The 24,167-nt window shown below is 42.0% G+C and overlaps 2 protein-coding genes across 2 annotated transcripts in view; one reads left to right on the top strand and one right to left on the bottom strand.

Annotated features, from left to right (window-relative positions):
- Nucleotides 1-20,714, bottom strand: part of RHOA (ras homolog family member A) — a 49,841-nt gene extending 29,127 nt beyond the window's left edge. Inside the window, exons 1-2 of the mRNA XM_070359408.1 lie at nt 20,561-20,714; nt 16,555-16,633 (exon numbers count right to left, since the gene is read on the bottom strand). The gene's annotated coding sequence lies outside the window, so the exon portion shown is untranslated. The remainder of the gene's footprint in view (nt 1-16,554; nt 16,634-20,560) is intronic.
- A 269-nt stretch (nt 20,715-20,983) lies between these two features.
- Nucleotides 20,984-24,047, top strand: TCTA (T cell leukemia translocation altered). The gene is made up of 3 exons (XM_005892088.3): nt 20,984-21,388; nt 21,732-21,786; nt 22,764-24,047. The coding sequence occupies exons 1-3, from the start codon at nt 21,166-21,168 to the stop codon at nt 22,804-22,806; spliced, it is 321 nt and encodes a 106-aa protein (XP_005892150.1). The 5' UTR covers nt 20,984-21,165; the 3' UTR covers nt 22,807-24,047.
- The last annotated feature ends 120 nt before the right edge of the window (nt 24,048-24,167 follow it).

The following is a 24,167-nucleotide window of genomic DNA, read 5'->3' as shown; positions in this document are numbered from 1 at the left end:
ATTTCCTTTTCCTTCTCCACACAATCTCCTTTATATATTTATAATATATATCCTCATACCTATTTATCATTCTTACTTAAATAAGGGGCTTCCCAGGTGGCAGAGTGGTGAAGAATCTGCCTGCCAATTTGCAGAAGACAAAAGGAAACGTGCGTTCAGCCCTTGGGTTGGGAAGATCGCCTAGAGTAGGAAATAGCAACCCATTCCAGTATTCTTGCCTGGAAAATTCCTTGGACAGAGGAACAGAAGAACCTGGCGGCCTGTAGTCCATGGGGTCGCAAAGAGTCAGACACAAATAAGACTCCTCCTACTGACTGAAAGCTAACTTAGAGCAGGGACAGTCTTATTCATTTTTAGATGACCAAGGCCAAGCCAGACACTAGTAGGCTCTCCACGTGTTTGCTGAATGAATGAACGAAAGCCACCATATAATTTACCACAGGGGCTGCTACACAAGAGAAATAAAAACTTGACTTCAACCCGACTTTGAAAGAAGTACTAGTGAAGCTCTCCTCAACATGCTTAAGTAAGACTTTTCTCATATCTAAATTATTCATAAGCAGGAAGGATGTCAAAGACTTCAACAATAGTTATCAACTGGAATACAAAAACAATGAAAAAATATGTTCAGAGAAGCAGAGTCATTGCCTGAAGCATGAATATATGAGACAGAATGTTTGGTTTGCATTTACTCCCAAAACTGGTACTGTTACACTTTCAACACCTAACATGATAGCCACAGTCACATGTGACTAATTTTTTTAATATTTTAATTAAATTGAAAAACTCACTTTGGTCACACTGGCCACATGTCAAACGCTCATCAGCCACATATGAGTACTGTATGAACAGACAGATACACAATATATCCATCATCACAGAAAGTCTACTAGACACAATGATTCTAAACAATTCTCCCACGGCTATTTGGTAGACACAAGATTCTTATTCAGTGTTCTGTATTTTTGCATGCTACAAGGATAATTTCATGTTACAGATTTTTCTGGAAAACATTACAGAAAAAGTATCAGGTCATTTAAAGATAAATTCTAGAAGGCACTCCCATCCAATCCCCAGTTAGTTACTCTTACATCCTTTAGTACCCACACTCTTACTACTGCAGCACAATGGTGATCACGTCCCTGCCAGATCCAGTGGCCTTGTCTCAATTCTTATTTCCCTTACCTTTGATCAGTCTAACCGAAACCTATAGTTTTCTATGGGCCATTCTCTATTGTAGGTACTAGAGAGCAGACTTATTGAAAAACACTCTTATAGAAAACACCACAATAACTAAACGTTTAAGAGAAGCGTTATGCTCTCTGGTTTAAATGGAGAGAAAAGCAAGCAATTCTGCCAGAGGGCTTCACAAAATCTAACATCTGACCCAGACCTGGAAGAATGAGGATTAGTCCCCTGGGAGGAGCTGAGAAGAGAGGTGGTGGCTCAAGAATACTTTCTAACATGAGGGAACAGCCTGAGCAAATGACCTTAAACTAAAGCAGTCAGAGAGGAGACAATAAAGCTGGAAAGATGAGTGATGGTTAGACTGAAAGGTCCAGAATGTCATTTATGGCAACCTGACTTCTACTCTGTAAACAAGAGAAAACCAATGGAATGGCACCATCAGATCTGTGACTAACAAAGAGAGCCTTGCAACAGCATGAGAAACAGCTAGGAGGTGAAATGAGGGTAGAAATGAGAAGACCATGGTGAGGGTCTGGAATGCTTTTTTCCTAACCCTACGCACATTTTCTCCCAACCTGATGAAAATGACTGGCACTCAGACCAAGTTCTAATTCCAGGTAAAAACAGCACAGCCTTCAAGTGTGTGGAATAGGGAGACAGTGATCTATCCATCCACAGAGATCGCTGGCAACACGAAAGAGGTGGACATGAGGAAGTCAGATTTTTGAGCAGAGAAGTCAGAAAGCTATGACAGAACCAGCACCAAGAGAAAAAGCATTTCAAGGAAATGCTCCATATTATACAACTAGCAAAAAGGGCACAGACACAGCCATCGGTTCTCCAGCAGCACAGGGGTAGAAACCTCTCAACTGGCCCAAGGTGAGGATTACACTGGCCGCACTGTGGTAGACGGAGATGAGGGCACTGAGGAAGGCAGGATAAAATGCTCTTTCAAGTTAGAAAATACATGTTACAGTATGGACAAACCTTAAAAACTTTATGCTAAATAAAGGAAGCCAGTCACTAAAGACCAAATATTACGTGGTTCCACTTGAAACATCCAGGACAGGCAAATCTACAGAGATGTGGTTGCTTAAGGTTGGGGACTAGTGATAGGGGGACTGGAAGATGACAGCTGGAGAGTACAGGAGTTTCTTTTCAGGGTGATAAAAGTGTTCTAAAGTTGACTCCACAAATAAACGAATATACTAAAACACACAGACTTATATACACCTTTAATGGGTAAACTGTATGGCATGTGAATCATATCTCAATAAAACTGCTGCCAGCAAGAGGGAAGAAAAGTCTGGAAAGTGTGGCAGACCCTGCTCAGTGCTTCCCTCAAATCAGCCATTTTCTTTCCTGGTCAAATGGCTACCAACAATAAAAACTACATTCCCTGCCTCTGTGGCTGCTAGGTGGGGTATGAAGGTCTCATCAATAGACCGAATGTAGAACTGATGCAGGGGAGGGGAAAACTGCTAAAGCAGAGTTCTGAGGAGATCAGAGGGGACTAGCACACAAGCGGAGGCTAGTCCTGGAAATGAACTATGGACTCCCAAAGGACCACGCCACGGGAACAGAGGAGGAAGCAGCCCCTAACAGCCAAGTGTAGGTAAGTAGGTGCAGTGGTGGACTCTTCTAATTGCTTCCATTTTCTCAATTAAGGAAGAGGCAAGATCACTGGTTGACAGTGAGGCTGGAGAAGGGAAACAGGTTTGAGCTAAGGAGGTAGTGCCATATTGTCCTGAAAATAAAATAAATGGACTAAGGAATCTTAGTGGGATGGCTAGTCACTGTTTAACTTAGGAAAGAGCCACTTTTGAGGTTATGGATCCTGAGTTCAAAATGAGACCAGTCAGCATATCTTTCTCCTGCTCCTGACAATCAGTGAAAGGGTAGAATAAATGAAGAGGTGGATTCAACCAGGGCCGAGGTTTTGCCAGATAAGATAAAGTGAGAAAGGGTATGAGTTAAAAATATATAAAAGGAGGTGACTACAGTGAACTATGAACTCTGAGGAGGAAATTGGGAAGTGAAGAAGATTGAAGGGCAGTAAAAGGGTAGTAAGATCAATGGACTGTAAACCCCAGTGGAATGAAGGATTTCAGTATCTGAGTAGTAAAGGGATTAAGCCATAAAAAGAACACACTATTAATGGAGAGAGCAACTTCTCTCTAGGGTTATTGGCAATATTAGAATTTAAACTGCATATATTGGGAATTCCCTGGAAGTTCAGTGGTCAGGACTCCACATTTCCACTGCAGGTGACATGGATTCGATCTCTGGTCAGAGAACTAAGATCCTGCACACCTCAAGGGGTGGTCAAAATAAGTAAATAATAAACTGCATATACATTGCTTGAACCAGCCAATTCTACTTACAAGAATTTATCTCATATATATATTCACATGGATGTAAATACTTATGTTCAAGAATGTCTACTTCAGCAATAGCTTTATTATTAATATATTAACAAAAGATTAGAAACAACTTAGGTGTCCCTTTTGAGGACTGATTTAAGTATGTATACAATAGCATAGGTATGGACCTAACAGAAGCAGAAGATATTAAGAAGAGATGGCAAGAATACACAGAAGAACTGTACAAAAAAGATCTTCACGCCCCAGATAATCATGATGATGTGATCACTGACCTAGAGCCAGACATTCTGGAATGTGAAGTCAAGTGGGCCTTAGAAAGCATCACTACGAACAAAGCTAGTGGAGGTGATGGAATTCCAGTTGAGCTATTTCAAATCCTGAAAGATGATGCTGTGAAAGTGCTGCACTCAATATGCCAGCATATTTGGAAAACTCAGCAGTGCCCACAGGACTAGAAAAGGTCAGTTTTCACTCCAATCCCAAAGAAAGGCAATGCCAAAGAATGCTCAAACTATCACACAATTGCACTCATCTCACATGCTAGTAAAGTAATGCTCAAAATTCTCCAAGCCAGGCTTCAGCAATATGTGAACCGTGAACTTCCTGATGTTCAAGCTGGTTTTAGAAAAGGCAGAGGAACCAGAGATCAAATTGCCAACATCTGCTGGATCATGGAAAAAGCAAGAGAGTTCCAGAAAAACATCTATTTCTGCTTTATTGACTGTGCCAAAGCCTTTGACTGTGTAGATCACAATAAACTGTGGAAAATTCTGAAAGAGATGGGAATACCAGACCACCTGATCTGCCTCTTGAGAAATTTGTATGCAGGTCAGGAAGCAACAGTTAGAACTGGACATGGAACAACAGACTGGTTCCAAATAGGAAAAGGAGTACGGCAAGGCTGTGTATTGTCACCCTGCTTATTTAACTTCTATGCAGAGTACATCATGAGAAACACTGGGCTGGAAGAAGCACAAGCTGGAATCAAGATTGCCGGGAGAAATATCAATAACGTCAGATATGCAGATGACACCACCCTTATGGCAGAAAGTGAAGAGGAACTCAAAAGCCTCTTGATGAAAGTGAAAGTGGAGAGTGAAAAAGTTGGCTTAAAGCTCAACATTCAGAAAACGAAGATCATGGCATCCGGCCCCATCATTTCATGGGAAATACATGGGGAAACAGTGGAAACAGTGTCAGACTTTATTTTTGGGGGCTCCAAAATCAGTGCAGATGGTGACTGCAGCCATGAAATTAAAAGACGCTTACTCCTTGGAAGGAAAGTTATGACCAACCTAGATAGCATATTGAAAAGCAGAGACATTACTTTGCCAACAAAGGTCCGTCTAGTCAAGGCTATGGTTTTTCCTGTGGTCGTGTATGGATGTGAGAGTGGGACTGTGAAGAAGGCTGAGCGCCGAAGAATTGATGCTTTTGAACTGTGGTGCTGGAGAAGACTCTTGAGAGTCCCTTGGACTACAAGGAGATCCAACCAGTCCATCCTGAAGGAGATCAGCCCTGGCACTTCTTTGGAAGGAATGATGCTAAAGCTGAAACTCCAGTACTTTGGCCACCTCATGCGCAGAGTTGATTCATTGGAAAAGACTCTGATGCTGGGAGGGATTGGGGGCAGGAGAAGAAGGGGACGACCAAGGATGAGATGGCTGGATGGCATCACTGACTCGATGGAGTCTGAGTAAACTCTGGGAGTTGGTGATGGACAGGGAGGCCTGGCATGCTGCGATTCATGGGGTCATAAAGAGTCGGACACAACTGAGCGACTGAACTGACTGAAGTGACTGACAATGGCATGTTATACAACCATTAAAGATCTGTTAATGACTGATCTCAAAGATAAGACTAAATTAAAAAAAATAAGATATTAAGTATTTACAGTCATGCCATTGTGTATTAGTGGGATGTACAAATATACAGAACAGAACCTGGCAGAGAGACACAATTAACATTCACCAGAGACAATGAACACTGGTATATACACAGACTTTCTCTCAAAAAATACACAAGAAATTCTTAATGGTTGCTTCTAGGAACCATACATTCTTTTGCACCGTCTCAATCTATAAAATGTATGGTTTTTCCAGTAGTCATGTACAGATGTGAGTTGGACCATAAAGAAGGCTGAGAATGATGCTTTTGAACTGTGGTGCTGAAGAAGACTCCTGAGAGAGCAAGGAGATCATATCAGTCAATCCTAAAGGAAATCAACCCTGAATATTTTTTGGAAGGACTGATGATGAAGCTCCAATACTTTGGCCATCTGTTATGAAGAGCCAACTCACCAGAAAAGACCCTGACGCTGGGAAGTATTGAGGGCAGGAGGAGAAGAGGGCGACAGGGAATAAGATAGTTGGATGGCATCACCGACTCAATGGACATGAGTTTGAACAAACTCCAGGGGACAGTGAAGGACAGGGAAGTCTGGCATGCTGCAGTCCATGGGGTTGCAAAGAGTCGGACACAATTTAGCAACTGAGCAACATGAAATGTATGTACTATGTTTTTTAAAATGATTAATGAATTTTAGTATTGACTGACTTGGAAAGGTCTAGGTAGTATATTAGGCAAAAAGGGCGGGGGGCAAAGCAGCACATGTGTAAGACCACATCTTGGAATCTGACTTCCTGTATATTGAATCGAACAGAAGTATATTGCTCCTCTCTCACTTAACTTCCCTAGGGTAACCAACACTGTCCACCCTCTCTTCCCTACAAGGAGGTAAAACAAGATTATCTGTGTTCAAGCAGTTGAACACTGCCAAGGGCTGATTCACACTACTCATAACACTCCTCTTTATCTCCTTTTAGGCCAAGTTACGCCCTCCCCAGAGATGACACCCTGGCTACTCCAGCACAAATTCTTCTTTAACTTCAAACCCTTACAGCTGTTTCCCAAACGACTGTGTAAGCTTGCATCACTTGATGCGCTGCACTTGATAGAGAAGGCTTCTGAAATCAGGTGCCTAGGGTACAAAGCAACTGTCAATCTCTGAGTAAGTTACTCAACTCCTCTGATCTTCTACTTCCTCATCTGGCAATGGGGAAAATAATGGCTCTTACCCTCATAAGATAGTGCTAATTACTCAGTTAACACAAGAAACTACTTAGAATAAACAACACCCGGCACACAACAGCCAATGCTTCACTACTGGATACTATTATTTGTAAGCTCCAATTTAAAAGAAAAAATAAAGAATACGTAGTCAGCCCCCCTCTACGGTCCCCCTCTATCTATATGTTCTTCATCTATGGATCCAAAATATTGGGGGGGGGAAAAAAGTCCAGAAAGTTCCGAAAAGCAAACTTGAATTTGCCATATGCCTCCAACTATTTATATATCATTTACATTGAATTTGTGCTTCCCTCATAGCTCAGTCGGTGATACACTGAATTTATGTCTACAGCTGACCCTTGAACAACACAAGCTTGAACTCCCCAAGTCCACCTATACTTGGCTCTTCAATAAATACGATACCACCACACGACCTATGGTTGGCTGAATGCAACTAACTGGGACTTAAGTATCCAGATTTTGGTATTCAGGTCAGGTCCTGAAACCAATCCCCATGTAAACTAAGGAACAAGTATTTACACTGTATTAGGTATTATAAGTAATCTACAGATGATTTAGAGCAAGAGATGATTTAGAGTATATGGAAGGATGTGCACAGGTTATATACAAATGCTATACCACTTTATACAAGGGATATAAGCATCTACAGGTTTTGGTATCTGTGAGAAGGCTGGAGTCAAATCTGTGAGGGATAACCATGTTCATTTCTATATTCCCTACAATCCCTAGCAAGGTCAAAAATATCACTGAACAGAAATGTGTTCACCAAATGAATTAATAAGAAACGTAGCCTTCCTAAGTTCATAGATAGAAATGTGTTGGTATAACAAAGGGTTAATTTTCTAACTTTTTGAAAGGAAACCTTTAAAAGCCCAAGTTACTAAAAATAGACATTACCCTTCAAATTTACTTCCTCTTAGTTACTTGCCTGCTTTCCTGAATTAGTCTTAAGTCTCATTCTTCAAGTAGGAAGTTATTTCTTTTCAAACAAGACTTACAATTAACAAACCACTGTATATAAAAACTGTAGCTAGCCCCTACATTCGTGCATGAAACAACACCGTAAAAGGAGAAAAAAGGGCTAGATGTCTATCTTACCACATGAGGTATGGCAAAAGGCCTTTAGCAAAAGCCCAATGCTCTGGTAATATTTTAGGGGGCATCAGTGTTCAACCAGGATGAAGAGATTCATTATAGGGGATCAGAAATAATTTGTTAATAATAGCTAAAATACTGAAGATACAAGAAATTTATTTTTTCCATAAATTAAAGCAGAGTCAAGGTTACCTGAATATAGTGGTGTTTTTTTCCCTAAAATGAAAAATTCCCTAATTCAGTACATGTTTTAAGGCCCATAAGCATTCCCTCCTTGCATTCTATTGAGTCCTTCCAAGCAGAAGGGGAAAAGGCCTGGAAACTGTGCATGTCCACTGTTATGTTACCTTATGAATAATCCTGATAATTCACTGTAGTTGGAGGAAGGTGTAAGCACATGCACTTTAACCCTTCCACCATCCACAGATTCAGGAAGGGGACAGCTGACACAAGCTCTCAGCATCCCAGTGATTCTGATCCACCACCCCTCCCAACCCAAAACACTCTCATCAGTGTTATTTGACCAAACGTTATTTTGGGGGTTCAAAATCAGAGTCCCATCCTGGGTGTGTCTCACAAGCATACAGCATCTACTATATGGACTACTACATAAAATGAGAAATATTCACTACATGGACAGGTCCCACACAGACTAGCCAAAGAAAAGGTTCTTCGCGAAATTAACTTCCAGTTATAGGAAGCAACTGAGTAGAAAAAAGGCAGTTTACAGTAGCAGTAAAGGAGCTACATTACCTGGAAGTTATCTTACTAGCTTTGTGCCCCTTTACAATTTCCTTATCTGTCAAGTGAAGAATGGAACCTTTCAAACAGGACTATCATAAAGATCAAATAATATATTATACAAAAAGAGCTTCCATATATGGAAAATAGGTCAATGTTCAATAAATGTGTGTCATTATTATTTAGGTCTTATTTTATACAAACGGCAACTCTGTCCCTTCAAATTCTATCTGTCCAGAATTTGAAGAACAGTTTATAACATGGCCTGATCTGAAAGGAATATTTTTCCTAAAATGAAACTTTAACCAGCTCAGCAAATAATTATTTTTCCAACGTGCATATCCCATCCATACTTCATCCTGCATTCTCCTTTACCATTAAAGAAAAAGACTTAGCTTTTCCCTCACTGCCAAGAACTACAGATCCACAATTCTTCAACCAACAGTCTTGCGGTTAGATGTTTCTAAATTCAGAATTTTTCATATTTAGAAAGGCAATATGGTACAAATGCCAAATATTCTGTAACACACACACTGGGTTAACAGTTCTTCAGTAAAATAAATCAACAATCACACCAAGTTGGATGAAGACTACACAACTTCTCACCAGTTCAGTTTAGGTTTTGCCATCAAATGAGTCTATGATTTTTATAACTTTCTGAATGGCAACTATGAAATCCTTAACCAATGTCAATCTGCTATAAACACACAATCACATTCCTATTAATACTTTCTAAGCACCTTTTGTAATGCACTAAAGTCTGATTTTTCCATGACCAATAACCATGCTCTTATCTCAGGGAAATAGATTGAGCGCCTCCTGATATAAAAACAAAACAGGCTTTAAATTAGGTGAGGAGGGGATTGGCTGAGTTATGACTTCAAGCTAAACTGTAGGGGCAGACAGCAATTTGAATGCTACAATGTAAATTTGCTAAATAATTTTGATAATTTGGTTAGGGACCACACATTTTTACAAAATTTTTTTTCTTAGACTCACAGGAAATCTGCCTCTGTGCACAGTTTTTAGCATATAAGGAGCCACCAAAGACTTTTAAGATAATGCTACCAGATTATAATGAATGCATTATATACACAGACGTTTATTAGCCAAACATTCATTATAAGCAGGCACAAAACACTTCTCCAGCCAAGAAAGAGAAGTAGAAATAATTCAACTGAGTAACTGTACTGCTTCTGCTGGATCAAGATCTTTACAATATTTTGGAAAGATAATGAATAAATTTCCATGCAGAGAAAATAATCACAGCTTGAAAAAAAATCACTAACTCAGCATACTTGAGAAAATTATTTTACCTCGTAATTCTTCAAAGGGATTAGTTGCATAAAAGAAACAGTGATGACTACAGTAAGCTTTCTACAACCTCTCAATCACCCAAGAAATAAAAGCATTTAACACCAGCACAGCTTTGGACATGACTTAATTTTTACTTTTGTACTGCATTCATTATTTTAAACACAGAGGACACAACAGATTAGAAGTTGAGTTCATAAGACTTACCTTGTTGGCATCCCTATGCCTCAATTATGTAATCCAGTTGAAATTTTATATTATTTCTCTAATTAAGTTACAAATCAGTTTTGTACATATTACTATTATAAAACCAAAACTGTCTAGTCTTTTGGAAACTAAACTTGAAATTTTACAAGGAAAATTTAAGACTCATAGAAATCCTGTGAATTTCATCATGAAGAACAATGATCCTAGTGTACATAATAACTTACCCCCAACTTTATCCAAGTTTTGTCAATGTTGGTTTCTATGGAAGGGAGTAGTGTCAATTCAAGAGGTGTAAAAAATATTTTGGATGAAATATGGGTACAAAATGTCATATTGCAGATAAGAAAAAACTTCAACTCCCAAACCACTAACATAAAATTATAAAACCCAAAGCATACAACCACCCTCAGCCAAAACAATATCCTGTAATTCAGGATATTAAGCCATGTTTTCTTTACTCTCCCCTGGATGTACATCATCCACCCTTCCCCCACCTAGATAACCTCATACTTAAGGCTAAGTCACTTTCTCTCAGGCCTTCTCTGACCCAATTTAGATCAGGCCCCTTAAGTACTCTGAATCCGTAATATTTCTCTCTACCTCACTCATCACACCCCTCCGAAGTTTCTTCCTGCCAAACTCCAATTAGTTTAAGAATCACATCTCTTATTCATCATTGTTGGACAAGCAGAGGCCCAAGCATGTAATAATTAAGTGTTCAAATAACAAATATGAAAAAAATACATTTCACAAAGAAACTTTACATAACCAATTTGCTCTATACAAATTTTTAAGAAAATGGTTACAAAAAGATCAGCTGTGTACACCAGTGGTGAGCTACCTTCTAAGACACAGTTGTTGTAATTTAAGAATATAGAAACCCCTCATAAAATCAGGAACTGCAATTATCTATAGAAGGAGTGTTAAAACTCAAATCCTCCCTATGAACTTATTTGTTCTTATTTTAGCCAACTCCGTAATTCTAGTTGGGCAGCAACTAAGTGCACAGTAGTTTACGAAAATGCATGCGTGAGTGAGAAAGAGGTGTAGCCTATGACAGGGAAGCAGAAAACCCTGTAAATCAGGCTTAGAAATGTAAAATGGGGAGGCAGAGAAGTGCCACTCAGGCCAGGCCAGAGTCCTAAAGCAATTCAACATACTCTAAGGACAGACCTTAAAAATCCTTTAGGAGGAAAGGATTACACAGGAAACCTCATTACACAGGAAAGCTTAAGGCCCAGACACAAAGAGAGAAAAAGATATTCACTACAGGAATAAAACAAGTTGTAAAGCTTAAAGATGCAAGCTTCAGTTATCCAGAACACGACGATACTATGTTGGTTTAGGATCTCAATTTTTCTACACGAGCCATATTTCCTGTCCTTAAACACACACAAATGAATGTTTACAGGATGCCCTGCAATGCACTCTCCTGAAGCAAAGCTATCAGAGCTATAAAACTGAAAATAAAAGTCAAAATACAGGCTTTCCTTCAGATAGTCCTAAAAGTAACAACCAAACTAGAATCAGATTTTTCTTCAAAGAATAAACCTGGCTGAAAACAAGTGTAGATTTTCATAATAAGCACTCCCTTCTCCACACTGCTGTTTTGGTCTTTTTGTTAAAATACACATACAAATGAATATAATACAAACTTCTTCCTTAAGTCAAAGGAAGAAACTATGTTTCAATGCAATGAGCAGAAATTGTCTTATCAACAATCTGGTTCACCCATATCTAGGACTGTGCTGAGCACACTGGAAACACCAGTAACTACTTGAGGAAGTAAACTGAAAACAAATGCATTTATGAACTACACTGGAAACTGGGTGGCAAGGAGGCCCAAACTACCATCTGTCCATTTGCTCAAAATGAGCTTGAGCCTAGTACTATCAGTATTATTTAGCCATCCTGATCAAGCAGTTGCCAAGGGTCAATATCAGTTCAAGGGACCTTGGAGACCAAAAGCAGCAGGCCTAAGGTACATAAGCAGAGGAGAATGACAAAGCCTCCGAAACACTGCCAACAAGGAATCATCCCAGATTTAAATTCTTTGCAGGGTAGGCGGCCAAGAAATACTGGGAGAGAACATACCTCCTGGCTTCCTAATAGGATCATTGTATCACTGACTTCAAAATGTAAATATTTCAGGGTGAACTTTAAATAAATGCACAGAATCAGAATTGGACTTTGTGCAACCTAATTCTCCACTGACATTGTCCCCAAGACAGTGCCTGACTTGAGAAATGACACACAGAGGAAAATGAAGCAAGAGCCCCAAGCTGCTCATGGCCTGTGCAGATGTTTCAGCAATGACACTGCATAGCCAGGCACACTGCATTTTGGCCCAAAAATCACTGTTCTTCTCAAGTTTCCACAACTAACAAACTGAAAACTCTTCAGGATCAGGCCTCAACATATATTTTAACAATTTTTTTAGTTGAGGTGAAATTCACATAGTATAAAGTTAACTTTCTAAAAGTGCATCATTCAGTAATGTTTAGTGTATCTGCAATATTGTGCAACCACCAATTCTACCAAATTCCAAAACATGTTCATTTTCATCACCACCAAAGAAAATCCCATACTCATTAAGCAGTCACTCCTCAGTTTCCCCTCCCCTCAACACCTTACAGCCACCAATTTGCTTTCTGTCTCTACGGATTTACCTATTCTAGACACTTCATATAAATGAAATCATACAATATGTGGCCTTGTGTGTCTGATTTCTTTTACTTAGCATAATGCTTTCAAGGTTTATCCATACTACAGCATGTATCAGTGCCTCATTTTTAAAAAATATTCCATTGTATGTATGTACACTGTTTACCCATTCACCTGTTGACGCACATTTGGATTATTTCCACTCTTTGGCTATTTGAATAGGACTGCTATGAACATTTATGTACAAGCATTTGTGTACCTGTTTTCAATTCTTTTAGGTATATACCTAGGAATGGAATTGCTGGGTCTCACAGTAATTCTATATTTAGCTATTTAAGGAACTGCCAAACTATTTTCCACAATGTATACTTTCAACTATCTTGTCAAATAATTACCAAGACATATTGTTAAGGGGAAAGAACAGATGTATAACAGTGGGATGTGCATTAGTCTTTATATAAAAAAGGGACAGAGTATGACTAGAAGGATACATATAAAACAGTTACTTGGTTTATATACAGGAAACAGGTACAAAGGTTTTCTCTGAAGTGAGAACCTTGGGAGGCTGAGATGTGAGAAAGGCTTGTTGTTTTCAAGCTCAACCCCTTCTGCTCTGCACTGAATATCCACACTTTACCAACCCGCTTGCCCTAAAATACCTTTAAAGCTCCAACAGAAGCCCGAAGTCTGAGAGAAGGACTGCACAAAGTTTACTATCCTAACCATTTTTCAGTGTACAGTTAAGTGGTATTAAATACTGTCATAATGTTGCACAACCATCACCACAGTGTATCCACTAACTCTCCATCTTGTAGTCTAAAACTATACCCATTGCACATTAACTGCCCTCCCCTACTCGACTATTCTTCACCCCTCCCCAACCCTCGGCAACCACCATTCCACTTTGTCTCTATGGTTTTGACTACTCTAAGTACCTCATATAAGTGGAATCATATAGTATTTGTCTTTTTGTGACTGGCTTATTTCAGTTAGCATGTTCTCAAGGTTCATCTATGTTGTAGCACACTGCAGAATTTCCTTTCATTTTAAGGCTAAATAATACTCCATTGTATGTATATAGCATAGTTTGCTTATCCATTCACTGGCTAGAAGACACTATGCTGCTTCCCTGTTTCAGCTCCTATGAATAATGCTACTGTGAACACACCTGTACAAATATCTCAAGACTCTGCTTTTAATTCTTTGGGGTATTAACCCAGAAGTGACATTTCTGGGTCATATGATAATTCTATTTTTTAAGGCCCTTTATACTGTCTTCCCGGAGAAGGCAATGGCACCCCACTCCAGTACTCTTGCCTGAAAAATCCCATGGATGGAGGAGCCTGGTAGGCTGCAGTCCATGGGGTTGCTAGGAGTCGGACAGACTGAGTGACTTCACTTTCACTTTTCACTTTCATGCATTGGAGAAGGAAATGGCAATCCACTCCAGTGTTCTTGCCTGGAGAATCCCAGGGACGGGGAAGCCTGGTGGGCTGCCATCTCTGGGGTTGCACAGAGTCGGACACGACTGAAGCGACTTAGCAGTAGCAGCAGCAGCCTTAGGGACTATGGTAAGGATGCAAAGTGAGAACACTTAATTAATGGAAAATAATACTTCTAAAGAGTAAGTCTGAAAGATAAATGAAGTTTGCATATAGTTCGTACAGGATAAATAAATGCTTTGTGATTGAAGATTCTTCAGCTACAATTAGACACATGAATGTGTATGAGTTGGCATGGATTAGATATTGTTCAAAACCCCTTCAGTTATAAAAGGCAGTGGCAGCAAGTAATAGAAAAAAATCTCCACCCCATGGATCTACTTTTCTGTCCATTTCTTGGAGAGTGCCATCTCTGCTGCTACTATTTACTGATGCTTAAGCGTAAAACTAAATGATTACATCGTCAGATAAAGGCAGAATCACTACTACAACCCAAGAATGAATCTAGACAACTTGTGATTAACATGGTCTCATGTTTACCAAACTATTATTCACGATGTCAGTTAACATGTATAAAAATGATGGTGAAACCTTAGTCCAACATACCAACTCCTACAGTTAAACAAACAAAAGACAACAACAAACGTGTGCTTCTCCTATACGGTCAGGCAGCAGTAAAGAAATTCATATAACTAAGCTTCCTATCAAAATCCTCATCATTCTGAAAGCAAACAGTCACTATATAAATTCAATGCACTGATATCCTAGAAGAAAAATACACCTGAAGAATCTACCAGAGTTAGAACAAGTATTTCCACCAACGGAGAAAATTAACATGTATCGAGCACTATGCTCTTCACATATTATTTCATCTAAAATTCCTATGAAAGGGAATCTTCATTTCACAGATGTAGGTCCTGAGTTTCAAAGAAATTAAATAATCTGCTTAAAGACAGATGGATAGCTAGCTAGACAGGCAGGCAGGTCATCTTTGGCAGAATTCTTTTGTAATTATAGGGCCATCAGCCTTCCCAGTTTAAAAAAAAAAAATTCTGATTTAAGCAAACCTACAGAGCAAAAGCATAACTTTACTTTTGTTTTTAACTCAATAATGTAAAAACTGAACTGAGAAAACCCTGAAACATAGTATGTCCTTTTTTAAAAAGAGGCCATCAATCAAACCACTTTAAAGCATCACTCAAATCTGCTGAAAGGAGAAATTTCAAGCCTCATGGGACTGCAACAGAGCATCATGCCGAGCAGTGCTAGTCTAGCTGTCATCCTATGTCCAGCAGTTGCACTGGCTAATCTCTTGCCATAGGTCATCAGTATTCCCTACTAGAATACAAATGGGCAGTGCTACTAATGTTTTTGTGACCATTAACCCTGGATGTGCTTTCTACTTTATCATCAGTGATACTGAGAAAAGCAGATGAAATGATTCAAAATGTTAATGTTTTTAGGAATAAAGAAGACAATGTAAAAGAAAGAAAAAACTATCTGAGGGCAGGGACCGCCTTTGTTTTCTTCAAATGTGTCCCAAGACAGCACCTGGCACATAGTAGCTATTGAGGAACTATTTCTTCAATGAATGAAAAATGACAAGCTAGCTTGGCCATTCCTCTTACCATGCTAAGAAGTTCAAAGCCAACCCAAACCATTACCATTATGTGACTTCCCTGCCAGGTAGCCCATCTCACCAAAAGAGAATATTCATCCTCTTAAGAGCTCTCTTCTTTATATATAGAGTTCCCTCCGACCCAAGGAGAACAAGAAAAGGTAGTCAAAATAGTACCAAATCAGGATACTTGGTATCAATTAAATTAGACGATTCTATTTCCTTTATTTGTAATCAGTTTAAAATACCTGAATAGCCCCAGAGTGGGCTGTTACACCTGCTATTAACACCGCTCCCACTCAAACCAGTACTACTGCTGACTCCTCTGGCAAGAGGAAGAATTATCCTCCAATCTTCATTCTCTGACTGAATTATTTTTTATTGACAATCAGACATACCCATAGCACAGGCTGTGGTAAGATGTGTGTAAGGTGACCAAACTATAGAAAAAGTGAAAACGTAAAGACATTAAAAAAAGAATTAAGATGAGAGTGAAACAGAAGTGAGAGAAGTATGTGTAAAATGCGGTAAACACATCTTAAAAATTAAGAGGTTAGAAAATATACTGTCAACTAAGGAAGAAATACTGGTAGAACAGAAGAGAAAAACGAAGTTATAGGAGTATTGTATGGAGAGACATAGGGAAACAAGACCAGAGGGGAAAGTTATGGAGTAAGATAAAGATCTCAAGGTTGGTGGAAAAGAAAATCAAAACAGTACTGCACGGACATTTCCCTAGAACTTACGTTAATATGTAATACATAATAATTTCTCTTCCATGGAGAAAGAGGAATGAAAGTTATTTACATACCTTACAAATGTGCTGCAAGACCCACGGCCTGTATGGCAGAAGTTCTACAAAGTGCCCTGAACTTCTCAGATGAAAGGCACTATAAAAACACACACAAAATAAAACGAAATCAGGAATTATGTCTATTCATTTCATGGGGGAGAAAAACAAAGCACAAGATGTAAAACGGGTTTGCACAAAGACCTGGTAAGTAATTCAGAATCCAGAGGAGGAATAAATGCAGAATTTAATTTTAATCAACATACCATGAAAGTGACCACTTTTAAATGTTTTGGCCTCTTTCACTCAACAAAATGCACAGTATCAACCTTATTTTCTGAATGTTATAATGTTGCCCTTTTGAAAGTTAAAATCAAAAGCAGATGAATTTTATGTAAAATTTCCAAAATTATAGACATGCAACACACAGCATTATCAACACACAGCACAGGTAAAAGAATTTTACACTGAACACCTGTATGCCTACCACCCAGCCTACCATGAACATCTGAATGACCTGCTTTATCAAATTACATTTCCTTTTTAATACAGGCATTACAGAGACACTGCAGGCTAAAAGACAACTGTCCAAAAGCCAATGGCTTCAAAAACATAGGTTGAAGTTATTAGGCTAAAGACATTAATAATATGAAATCCTTCTGATACTTTTGTCAGAAATGAGCGGTATTAGTTTACTGTTTTGAAGGCAGAGTGGATTCAGACATATCCCCTGCTCTTGGTAAATGATTCTAACTGTTTAATGTAGGATCGTATCATCATCCTCATTTTTAAAAAAAAATCTGATGATTAAAATAAAAAATCCAAAAACATCCCATATCCTAAAAGATCCTACATGATGTGGTCCCTGCCCACCTCTCTAATTTCATTTTACCTCCTACTTTTCCCTTCACTACACTGCAAACTTATTTCACTGGCTGTTTGTGTTCTCTTTCCCTTTCCTGGAATATTAAGATGCTATTATAAATATGCTTAAGCACATTTACTTTACTCATCCTCTTAAAAAAAAAAACCTCATTCTGCTATCAACTACAAACTGGCTCAGATTTAAGAGTATCTCATGTTTTTGATGATTATTTGCTATAAAAATCTTTTCGAATCACGTGGAGGAAGCACCAATAAACTCAGACCAACACTCAGAATGAGCAGCTTCGATGTCTATCTGATTTTTGGTCACATGACTACCATAATTATGAGTATACAAGGCCCTTATTTAATACTACAGCACCACAGATTAAAAATGAGTCACTTGAAATAGGAATTTTGCAGTAATTACTAACTTCAAACTGTCTTGAAAATTTTAATTTATTAATCTCACAAGTATTTAACAGTGAGCATGTCCCCAGAGAGCAGACTATAGGAAGATACATTAACACAAGTTTAAAATTTGGTTACATTAATGTCAAAGTGCAAGCATAAAGGTATAAACTAAGTGGTAAGGGAAGAAGAAATTCCCTTAATTCCTTTTTTCTCTTTTTAATTCCCTTTTAAACTACAAATATGTGATAAAATCCACTGATTATGTTCAATCCCGTTTAAAATTATCACTACCAGCCACAATGCAATTAAATCTGAGGTGCTATCTATAGAAGCCCAGCAAATCCAAATTAGTGCTCTTAAAAGTTGAAAATATCAGTCTTTCTTCTGGCAAAGTTAACATAAATCTCTCAGCTCCAAGACAAAGTAGCAACCCACCTCCTCGAGTCACTGCCTGGACTCCACCCTCTGAACAAGAAACACCTGAAGATCTATGTTTTTACTCTCCTAATAACTTACACCCCCACATAGCCAGGTTAAACTTTTTTCTGCCACACCATGAAACATCTGGGATCTTAATTCACTGACCAGGAATTGAACCTGTGCCCTCTGCACTGGATCTGCAGTCTTAACTCTGAACCACCAGGGAAGTCTCCCAGGTTAAACTTTTAAAAAGAGTTAACTGACAAACAAGGAATCAGGGCTGAAAACACTCCAGCAAAACCACTACCACATACATATGAAACTATATTCTTGATATATGCTTTTTCTCCCCATCCCACCTCAAATCAAGAGCCCACAGTTGCCTATTAGAACTTACCAGGGCATAATTACATTGGATTTGGAACAGGGGAGCCTGGTCCTGCCTCTGGAATAAGCTGGGTCCCTCGAAAAGGCCATAACATCTAAAACCAGAAACTACACCAGGCAGAGACCCTGTATATTCATTTACCTATTTCAATCAACTGCTATAGGACCATCCAAATTACAGAAAGGAGAGAAAAGCTAAAGAATTGAACTTTGCTTGAAAAAACTTTTAGATTCTCTCAATACATTAAAAAAAAAAAAAACCAGCAATACATAAAAGGAGAAGCACTGGAATAAGCTGAAAGTCCTGACTTTTAGCTGACTCTAAGCAAGCTGTTTGGGAGGACATGGAGAAGATCTTACAGAGAAATAGTTCTGGCTGGCACCCGACTAGACATACAACTGTGGGAAATTTACTGAAGTCTCTGGGACTCAGCTTCCCATCTGCAAATAAGGTTGGGAATACAAGTCCTGAAGATTGCTTTCAGGTCTAAAATTCTTGATCAATGAAAAAAATTAGTGGATTCCTAATCTCTTCTTGCCTCTAGTATGGATTTTTATGAGAACAGAGGCTATAAATCTAGGGCTAGACGTTGACTAAAACCAAATTCCATGTTATATATATTTTTGTTTGTTTTTAATCTTACACATTTTATGTCTCCAAGAGCCACCCACCAGTGCTCTAAAAAAAAAAACAAAACAAAAACAACTACCTAAGGCAATTTATCAAAAGAGATCTTTCTTAATTGTCCTTTACAATTAAGAACTAATCTTGTATTTCAGTCCAAACAATGTCACTTGTGCCAAATGCTCAAAACAACATCTCTCGCAATTGAGCCATGTCTAAAGTGACAATCAAGCAATGGTACATAAACATTACACATCTGGGTGTGCGACACTAAGTGGCAGAAAAATTCTCACCACAAACAACATTTAAAAGAATTTTTTTTGAAGTATTTCCCCCCCTTCAGATCTGGCAGGAATATAATCCCATTACACACCTGCAAGAAAGATTTATTTAAAAAGACTTAAAACACAGAAAGAGTCAAACAAGTTACCAACAGAGGTAAAAATGTTAAATCAGGACTATTAAGAAACACGAGTGAACCAACTCCAGGTAGAAAGAATGCCAATTTTCCATTATAAACTACTAAACATGGTTCTGACCAAACTGACTGCAAATAGTGCCATTTAATGAACTTGTAACTGGATCTAATAGGTAACTAAGCACAGATGTTTAGCTGATTCCTAATCAAGGTAGCAACTTAGACTAAGCAAATTATTACTTTATTGTGATCCCACAGAGTTTAAATCATGAAAAAAAATGTTCCTTTCAACCGGAAAATTCCCTTCAATACCGAAGAATCCTAACCTCTAAGATTTCAACACTATGCTTTACTTACAAAATTTCAAAGAATACTGCATTAAAAAAGAAAATACCCAAAACATAACTGGACTTCATGCAGTATAAAACGGTGATTCATGTTTCATATTAAATGAAAAAGCCAAAATGGAGTTGTAAAGAGTTTCTTTCCCATTTCAACTCCGACAGCCACGCGCGCTTCACAGGGGCCGGCTGCCCGGCGGGTCGTGGGGCCCGGCTCAGAGCCCCCGCCCTGCCGGCTCGGCCGAGAGAGGAAGCGACGGGGACCGCGGGCGGGCGGCTTGGGCTCTAGCAGGCCTGGCCGGGCGGGGGAAGGGGCGCGGGAGGCCGCGGGGCGCGCTTCCGGGGACTGCGCGGGCGGGGCCGCCGCTTTGGGAAGCCGGGCCTGGGTCCCCGGCCTGGAGTCGGGGTCAGGGGCCAGGGTCCTGGTGCTGGTGCTGCCGGCCAAGAGCAGCAGGTGGGGCGCGGCCGCGGCGGGGCGGCGGCCGGCGGGCGGCCGGAAGAGTGCCGGGCGGGCGGGCCCGCGGCGCCGCGGCGCTAGGAGGGAACCGTCTCACTCACCTCAGGCGACGACTCCGAGTCCGGCCTCTCCGCGCTGAGGACGCTTGTCCTCGAGTCGCAAGCTCGAGGACTACGGCGGGTGGTTGAGGAGGCGGCGGCTGACTAACGAGACAACCGACGGAGAGCGACGGGCGGGGAGCGCGAGAAACCAAGAGCGGGCGGCGACGGCGGCGGGAGGGCGGGGAGCGACGTGCGCGCCCCCGCGTGCCCAGCGGGCTCGAGCCGGGCCCAGTCGCGGCCCCGCGCACGCGCGCGCACTCCCTGCTCAGCCACGATTGCTCAGGAGCGCGTCCACACCCTAAAGGCAAGGCGCTTAACCAATCATTGCAGCCGCGTGGGGCATCACGGGAACTCCGGGGCTATAAAAGACCTGGTTGCTATTTTATACCCCTCTAGTCACTCATCCTTTAAGTTAGTAGGGTGGGGCTAGGTGCGCGTGCGCGGTTTTGATACTCCGCCCCAAACTGCCAACTCTTCGCGCAAGCGAGGTAGACGCGCCTTGCTTAGGTTTACGCGTGCGCACTAGAGGACCTGGGCCCGGAAGACCAGACGCTTGCGCAGTGGGGACAACAGTGACAGTCCCCCGGGTGAGGCGCCGGCCAGTCATGGCGGAACCTTGGTCTGGGCAGTCCTTGCAGGCTCTACCGGCCACGGTGCTGGGCGCGCTGGGCGCCCTCGGCAGCGAGTTCCTTCGGGAGTGGGAGGCGCAAGACATGCGCGTGACTCTCTTCAAGCTGCTGCTGTTTTGGTTGGTGTTAAGTCTCCTGAGCATCCAGCTGGCGTGGGGGTTCTACGGGAGTACGGTGACCGGGCTGTATCACCGCCCAGGTGAGACTCCCCACCAGCTTCCGTGGGCCGGCCACACTCCCTCCGCCATAGAGTGTACCTTTGGGCTCTCCCGAATCCCCCCCAGATTACCACTGATCCCTTGAGAACCTCATCACAACTTAATGCTGTACCCCTGACCCATGTCAACATTCATTTCACACCGAAAACCCCACCAGTCCACCCATAACGTATAAATTCCTTTGAACCCCCCATCAGACAATACCACTAGTCCCTTAGGGCTTCCACTACTCTGTCCAGCAAACAGTACCTCTGACCTGGGCTGATAACTGCTCGGATACCCACCCCCAGCCTGTTGCATTTCTGGATGTGTTCCTGCCCCCAGGTCTGGGCGGCCAGAACGGATCCACACCTGATGGCTCCACGCATTTCCCTTCCTGGTGAGTAAATCTATTCTGATTTCTACTCCATGCGCTTAGTAGGCAGAAGCCACTCCTGAGCTGAGGACAGGGAAAGGGAGTTCTCAAGGTAGTCCACCAGCTTAGTGGCATTCGCAGCACATTCCAGGGCCTGCAATAGACCTCAGGCTTCATGACACTGATGTCTTTATAGCCATCCATAACCTGTTCAGTAACCTGTGGGGCAGATGGTATTATTGTCACAATTTCAGAGATGAAGTGGCAAGTCTGTAGGATTCCACTCCACTGTAAGCCCCTCAGTTGGAAAGGCAGGACCCTCTGTCCTTAGTGCCCCGACTGGCCTCCTCAGGATCAGCTCCTCATGTGTAAAACATGAAGTCACTAGTTAGAGCATTCATTCAGGTGATCTCTGAGCTCCTACCGCATGGCAGGGTCCCCACTGGGTCCAGAGAAGAACAACCCAGGCCCTGCTCAGAGGGGGAGCTAGAGATTTAAAGGAAGGGCGGGCAGCAGTGCAGAGGTGAGGGCTGTCAGAGCAGGTGTCTTCCAAGTCAGACACCTAAACAGAGAGCAAAGGCAAGGCGGTGTACCAAGCAAAGAGAATGGACAGAACAACGCCCGGAGGCAAGAACAAGGGTGACATATTGGAAGGATAGACAAGGCTGTGACGTCTGAGGTCAAACATGAAGGCGTGGAGGGACTTGAAACACCCTATCCAATAGAGAGGGCACAAGGCCAGTTAGGAGGCCTGCCAATGCACAGGTTTCTGTCCCTGGCAACTCGTGAAGGATGGGAGCACCATGCACAAAGTGGAGAAGCAGGAGGAAGAATAAGCCTGCAGGTGAAAGGTGGGACTCCTTCCCACCACAGTGAGGGCTGTGGAAGTTCAGCAGAGAGATCTAGGTTATAGTGTGGCCTTACTGAGCCCAGCTCAGCCCCTGTAAGTAGACTGTTGTACTGTCCGTGGAGTAACTCCTCTTCTCTTCTGTCATTTTCAGGGAAACAGCAGCAAATGAACCTCTCAAAACCCACAGAGAATAAGGGAAGCCAGCAGAGGGGTCTCCACGGGTATCACCGGGTCTCCTGGCTCCCACACTGAGTCCTGTTGCTGCCCAGACCCCAGGGACGATGGCAGAAGGGATGGGTTTGGGGGCAGGGTGTACCCCAGTGTTTGCAGGGCTGGGCCTCCACTGCCCTTGGCCTTGCCTTCAGCAGCCCCAGGCATTGGGCCAGTAAAGAATTTGCCTCTACCCTGATCTGGGTGCCTTAAGGAGAGAAGACCTCCTCCTCCTTTCAGGGGTCAGCTCAGAAGCTTCTGCGGTTGGGGAGGCCAACAGTCCATTTTCTGTCTTGGCTTCTTCCTGTTCTTCCTCCCATCCCCCGGAATGTGATCCTGTAGAGATTTGTCCCTGAGAGGAATCCTGAGGTTGATCACCTCTGAGGTTTTTCAGGCAGGTCTGTTTTCCCCTGAACCTTGAGGTTGCTGTATTTCTTTGCTTTTGCTTTGCTGGCAGGGAGCCAGGGAATCCTGGCCTGGACACAGCCTTATATTCTGTGGCTACTTAGCTGTCCATTTAGTATAAGACAGGGGGCAGCTGGCACCCTCCAGACATGGAGGCACCAAACACCCACCTCCTTTGACCTCTCCAGGTGGGAGTCGGGCTGTGTAAGTTCTTTTCCCAAGCATCATACTCATCCACCTAATCCCTCCCGGAAGGAAGCTGGGTACCTGAAAGAGGGTGAGTCTCAGGGGTGACTTCCCACCCCCACTGCCTAAGTGCCCATGGGGTTGTGCATCTGTGCCCTGCCAGTCACAGGGACAAACTAAGCAGCTAGTGCAGAGCAACCCCATTGTGCCCTGCAGCCTCCCCACTTCCCATCTTTACCCGGGACCAGAGGAGCTTCATCCTGCCCGTATGCTAAGCAGCCCTGCAACTTCCACAGTGGGCCACACGAGCTCCAGATGAGCAGTGTGGGCCTGGACCAGCCTCCCTCCCGGATGGTCGTATGTCTGCCTGCTTCTGCTGGGCTAGCAGCTATCTCAGTGTCCCACTGCCTGCTTCCTCTCTGGTAAATGTCACATTGCCATCTGGCAGCCTAGGCCATCTTTGGAGTGTGCACTGGAGTAGGGCTGTGCTGAGCTCGTGCATGAGGACTGGTGGTGGGATGATGGTTCTGCAGCCCCAGGCCCGCCTACTGACAACAAACACCACACTCACAGTCGGTCTCACGTTTCACCCCAGGCTCAACTGAGGATGTGGCTTATTAAACCTGGAAGTGCATCAGGTGTGTGGTTATTCAGACAGGACGGAGTGCGCATGCACAGCAGAAACTGGGGAGGGAACACCCTGGGGGCCGCTGCCCCTGAGCACCCAGACTTGCAGAGGTGGAGAGGGCATACC

Source organism: Bos mutus, chromosome 22 (assembly GCF_027580195.1).
Source record: "Bos mutus isolate GX-2022 chromosome 22, NWIPB_WYAK_1.1, whole genome shotgun sequence".
Taxonomy (NCBI): Eukaryota; Metazoa; Chordata; class Mammalia; order Artiodactyla; family Bovidae; genus Bos; species Bos mutus.
This window is presented reverse-complemented; position numbering and strand designations above follow the sequence as displayed.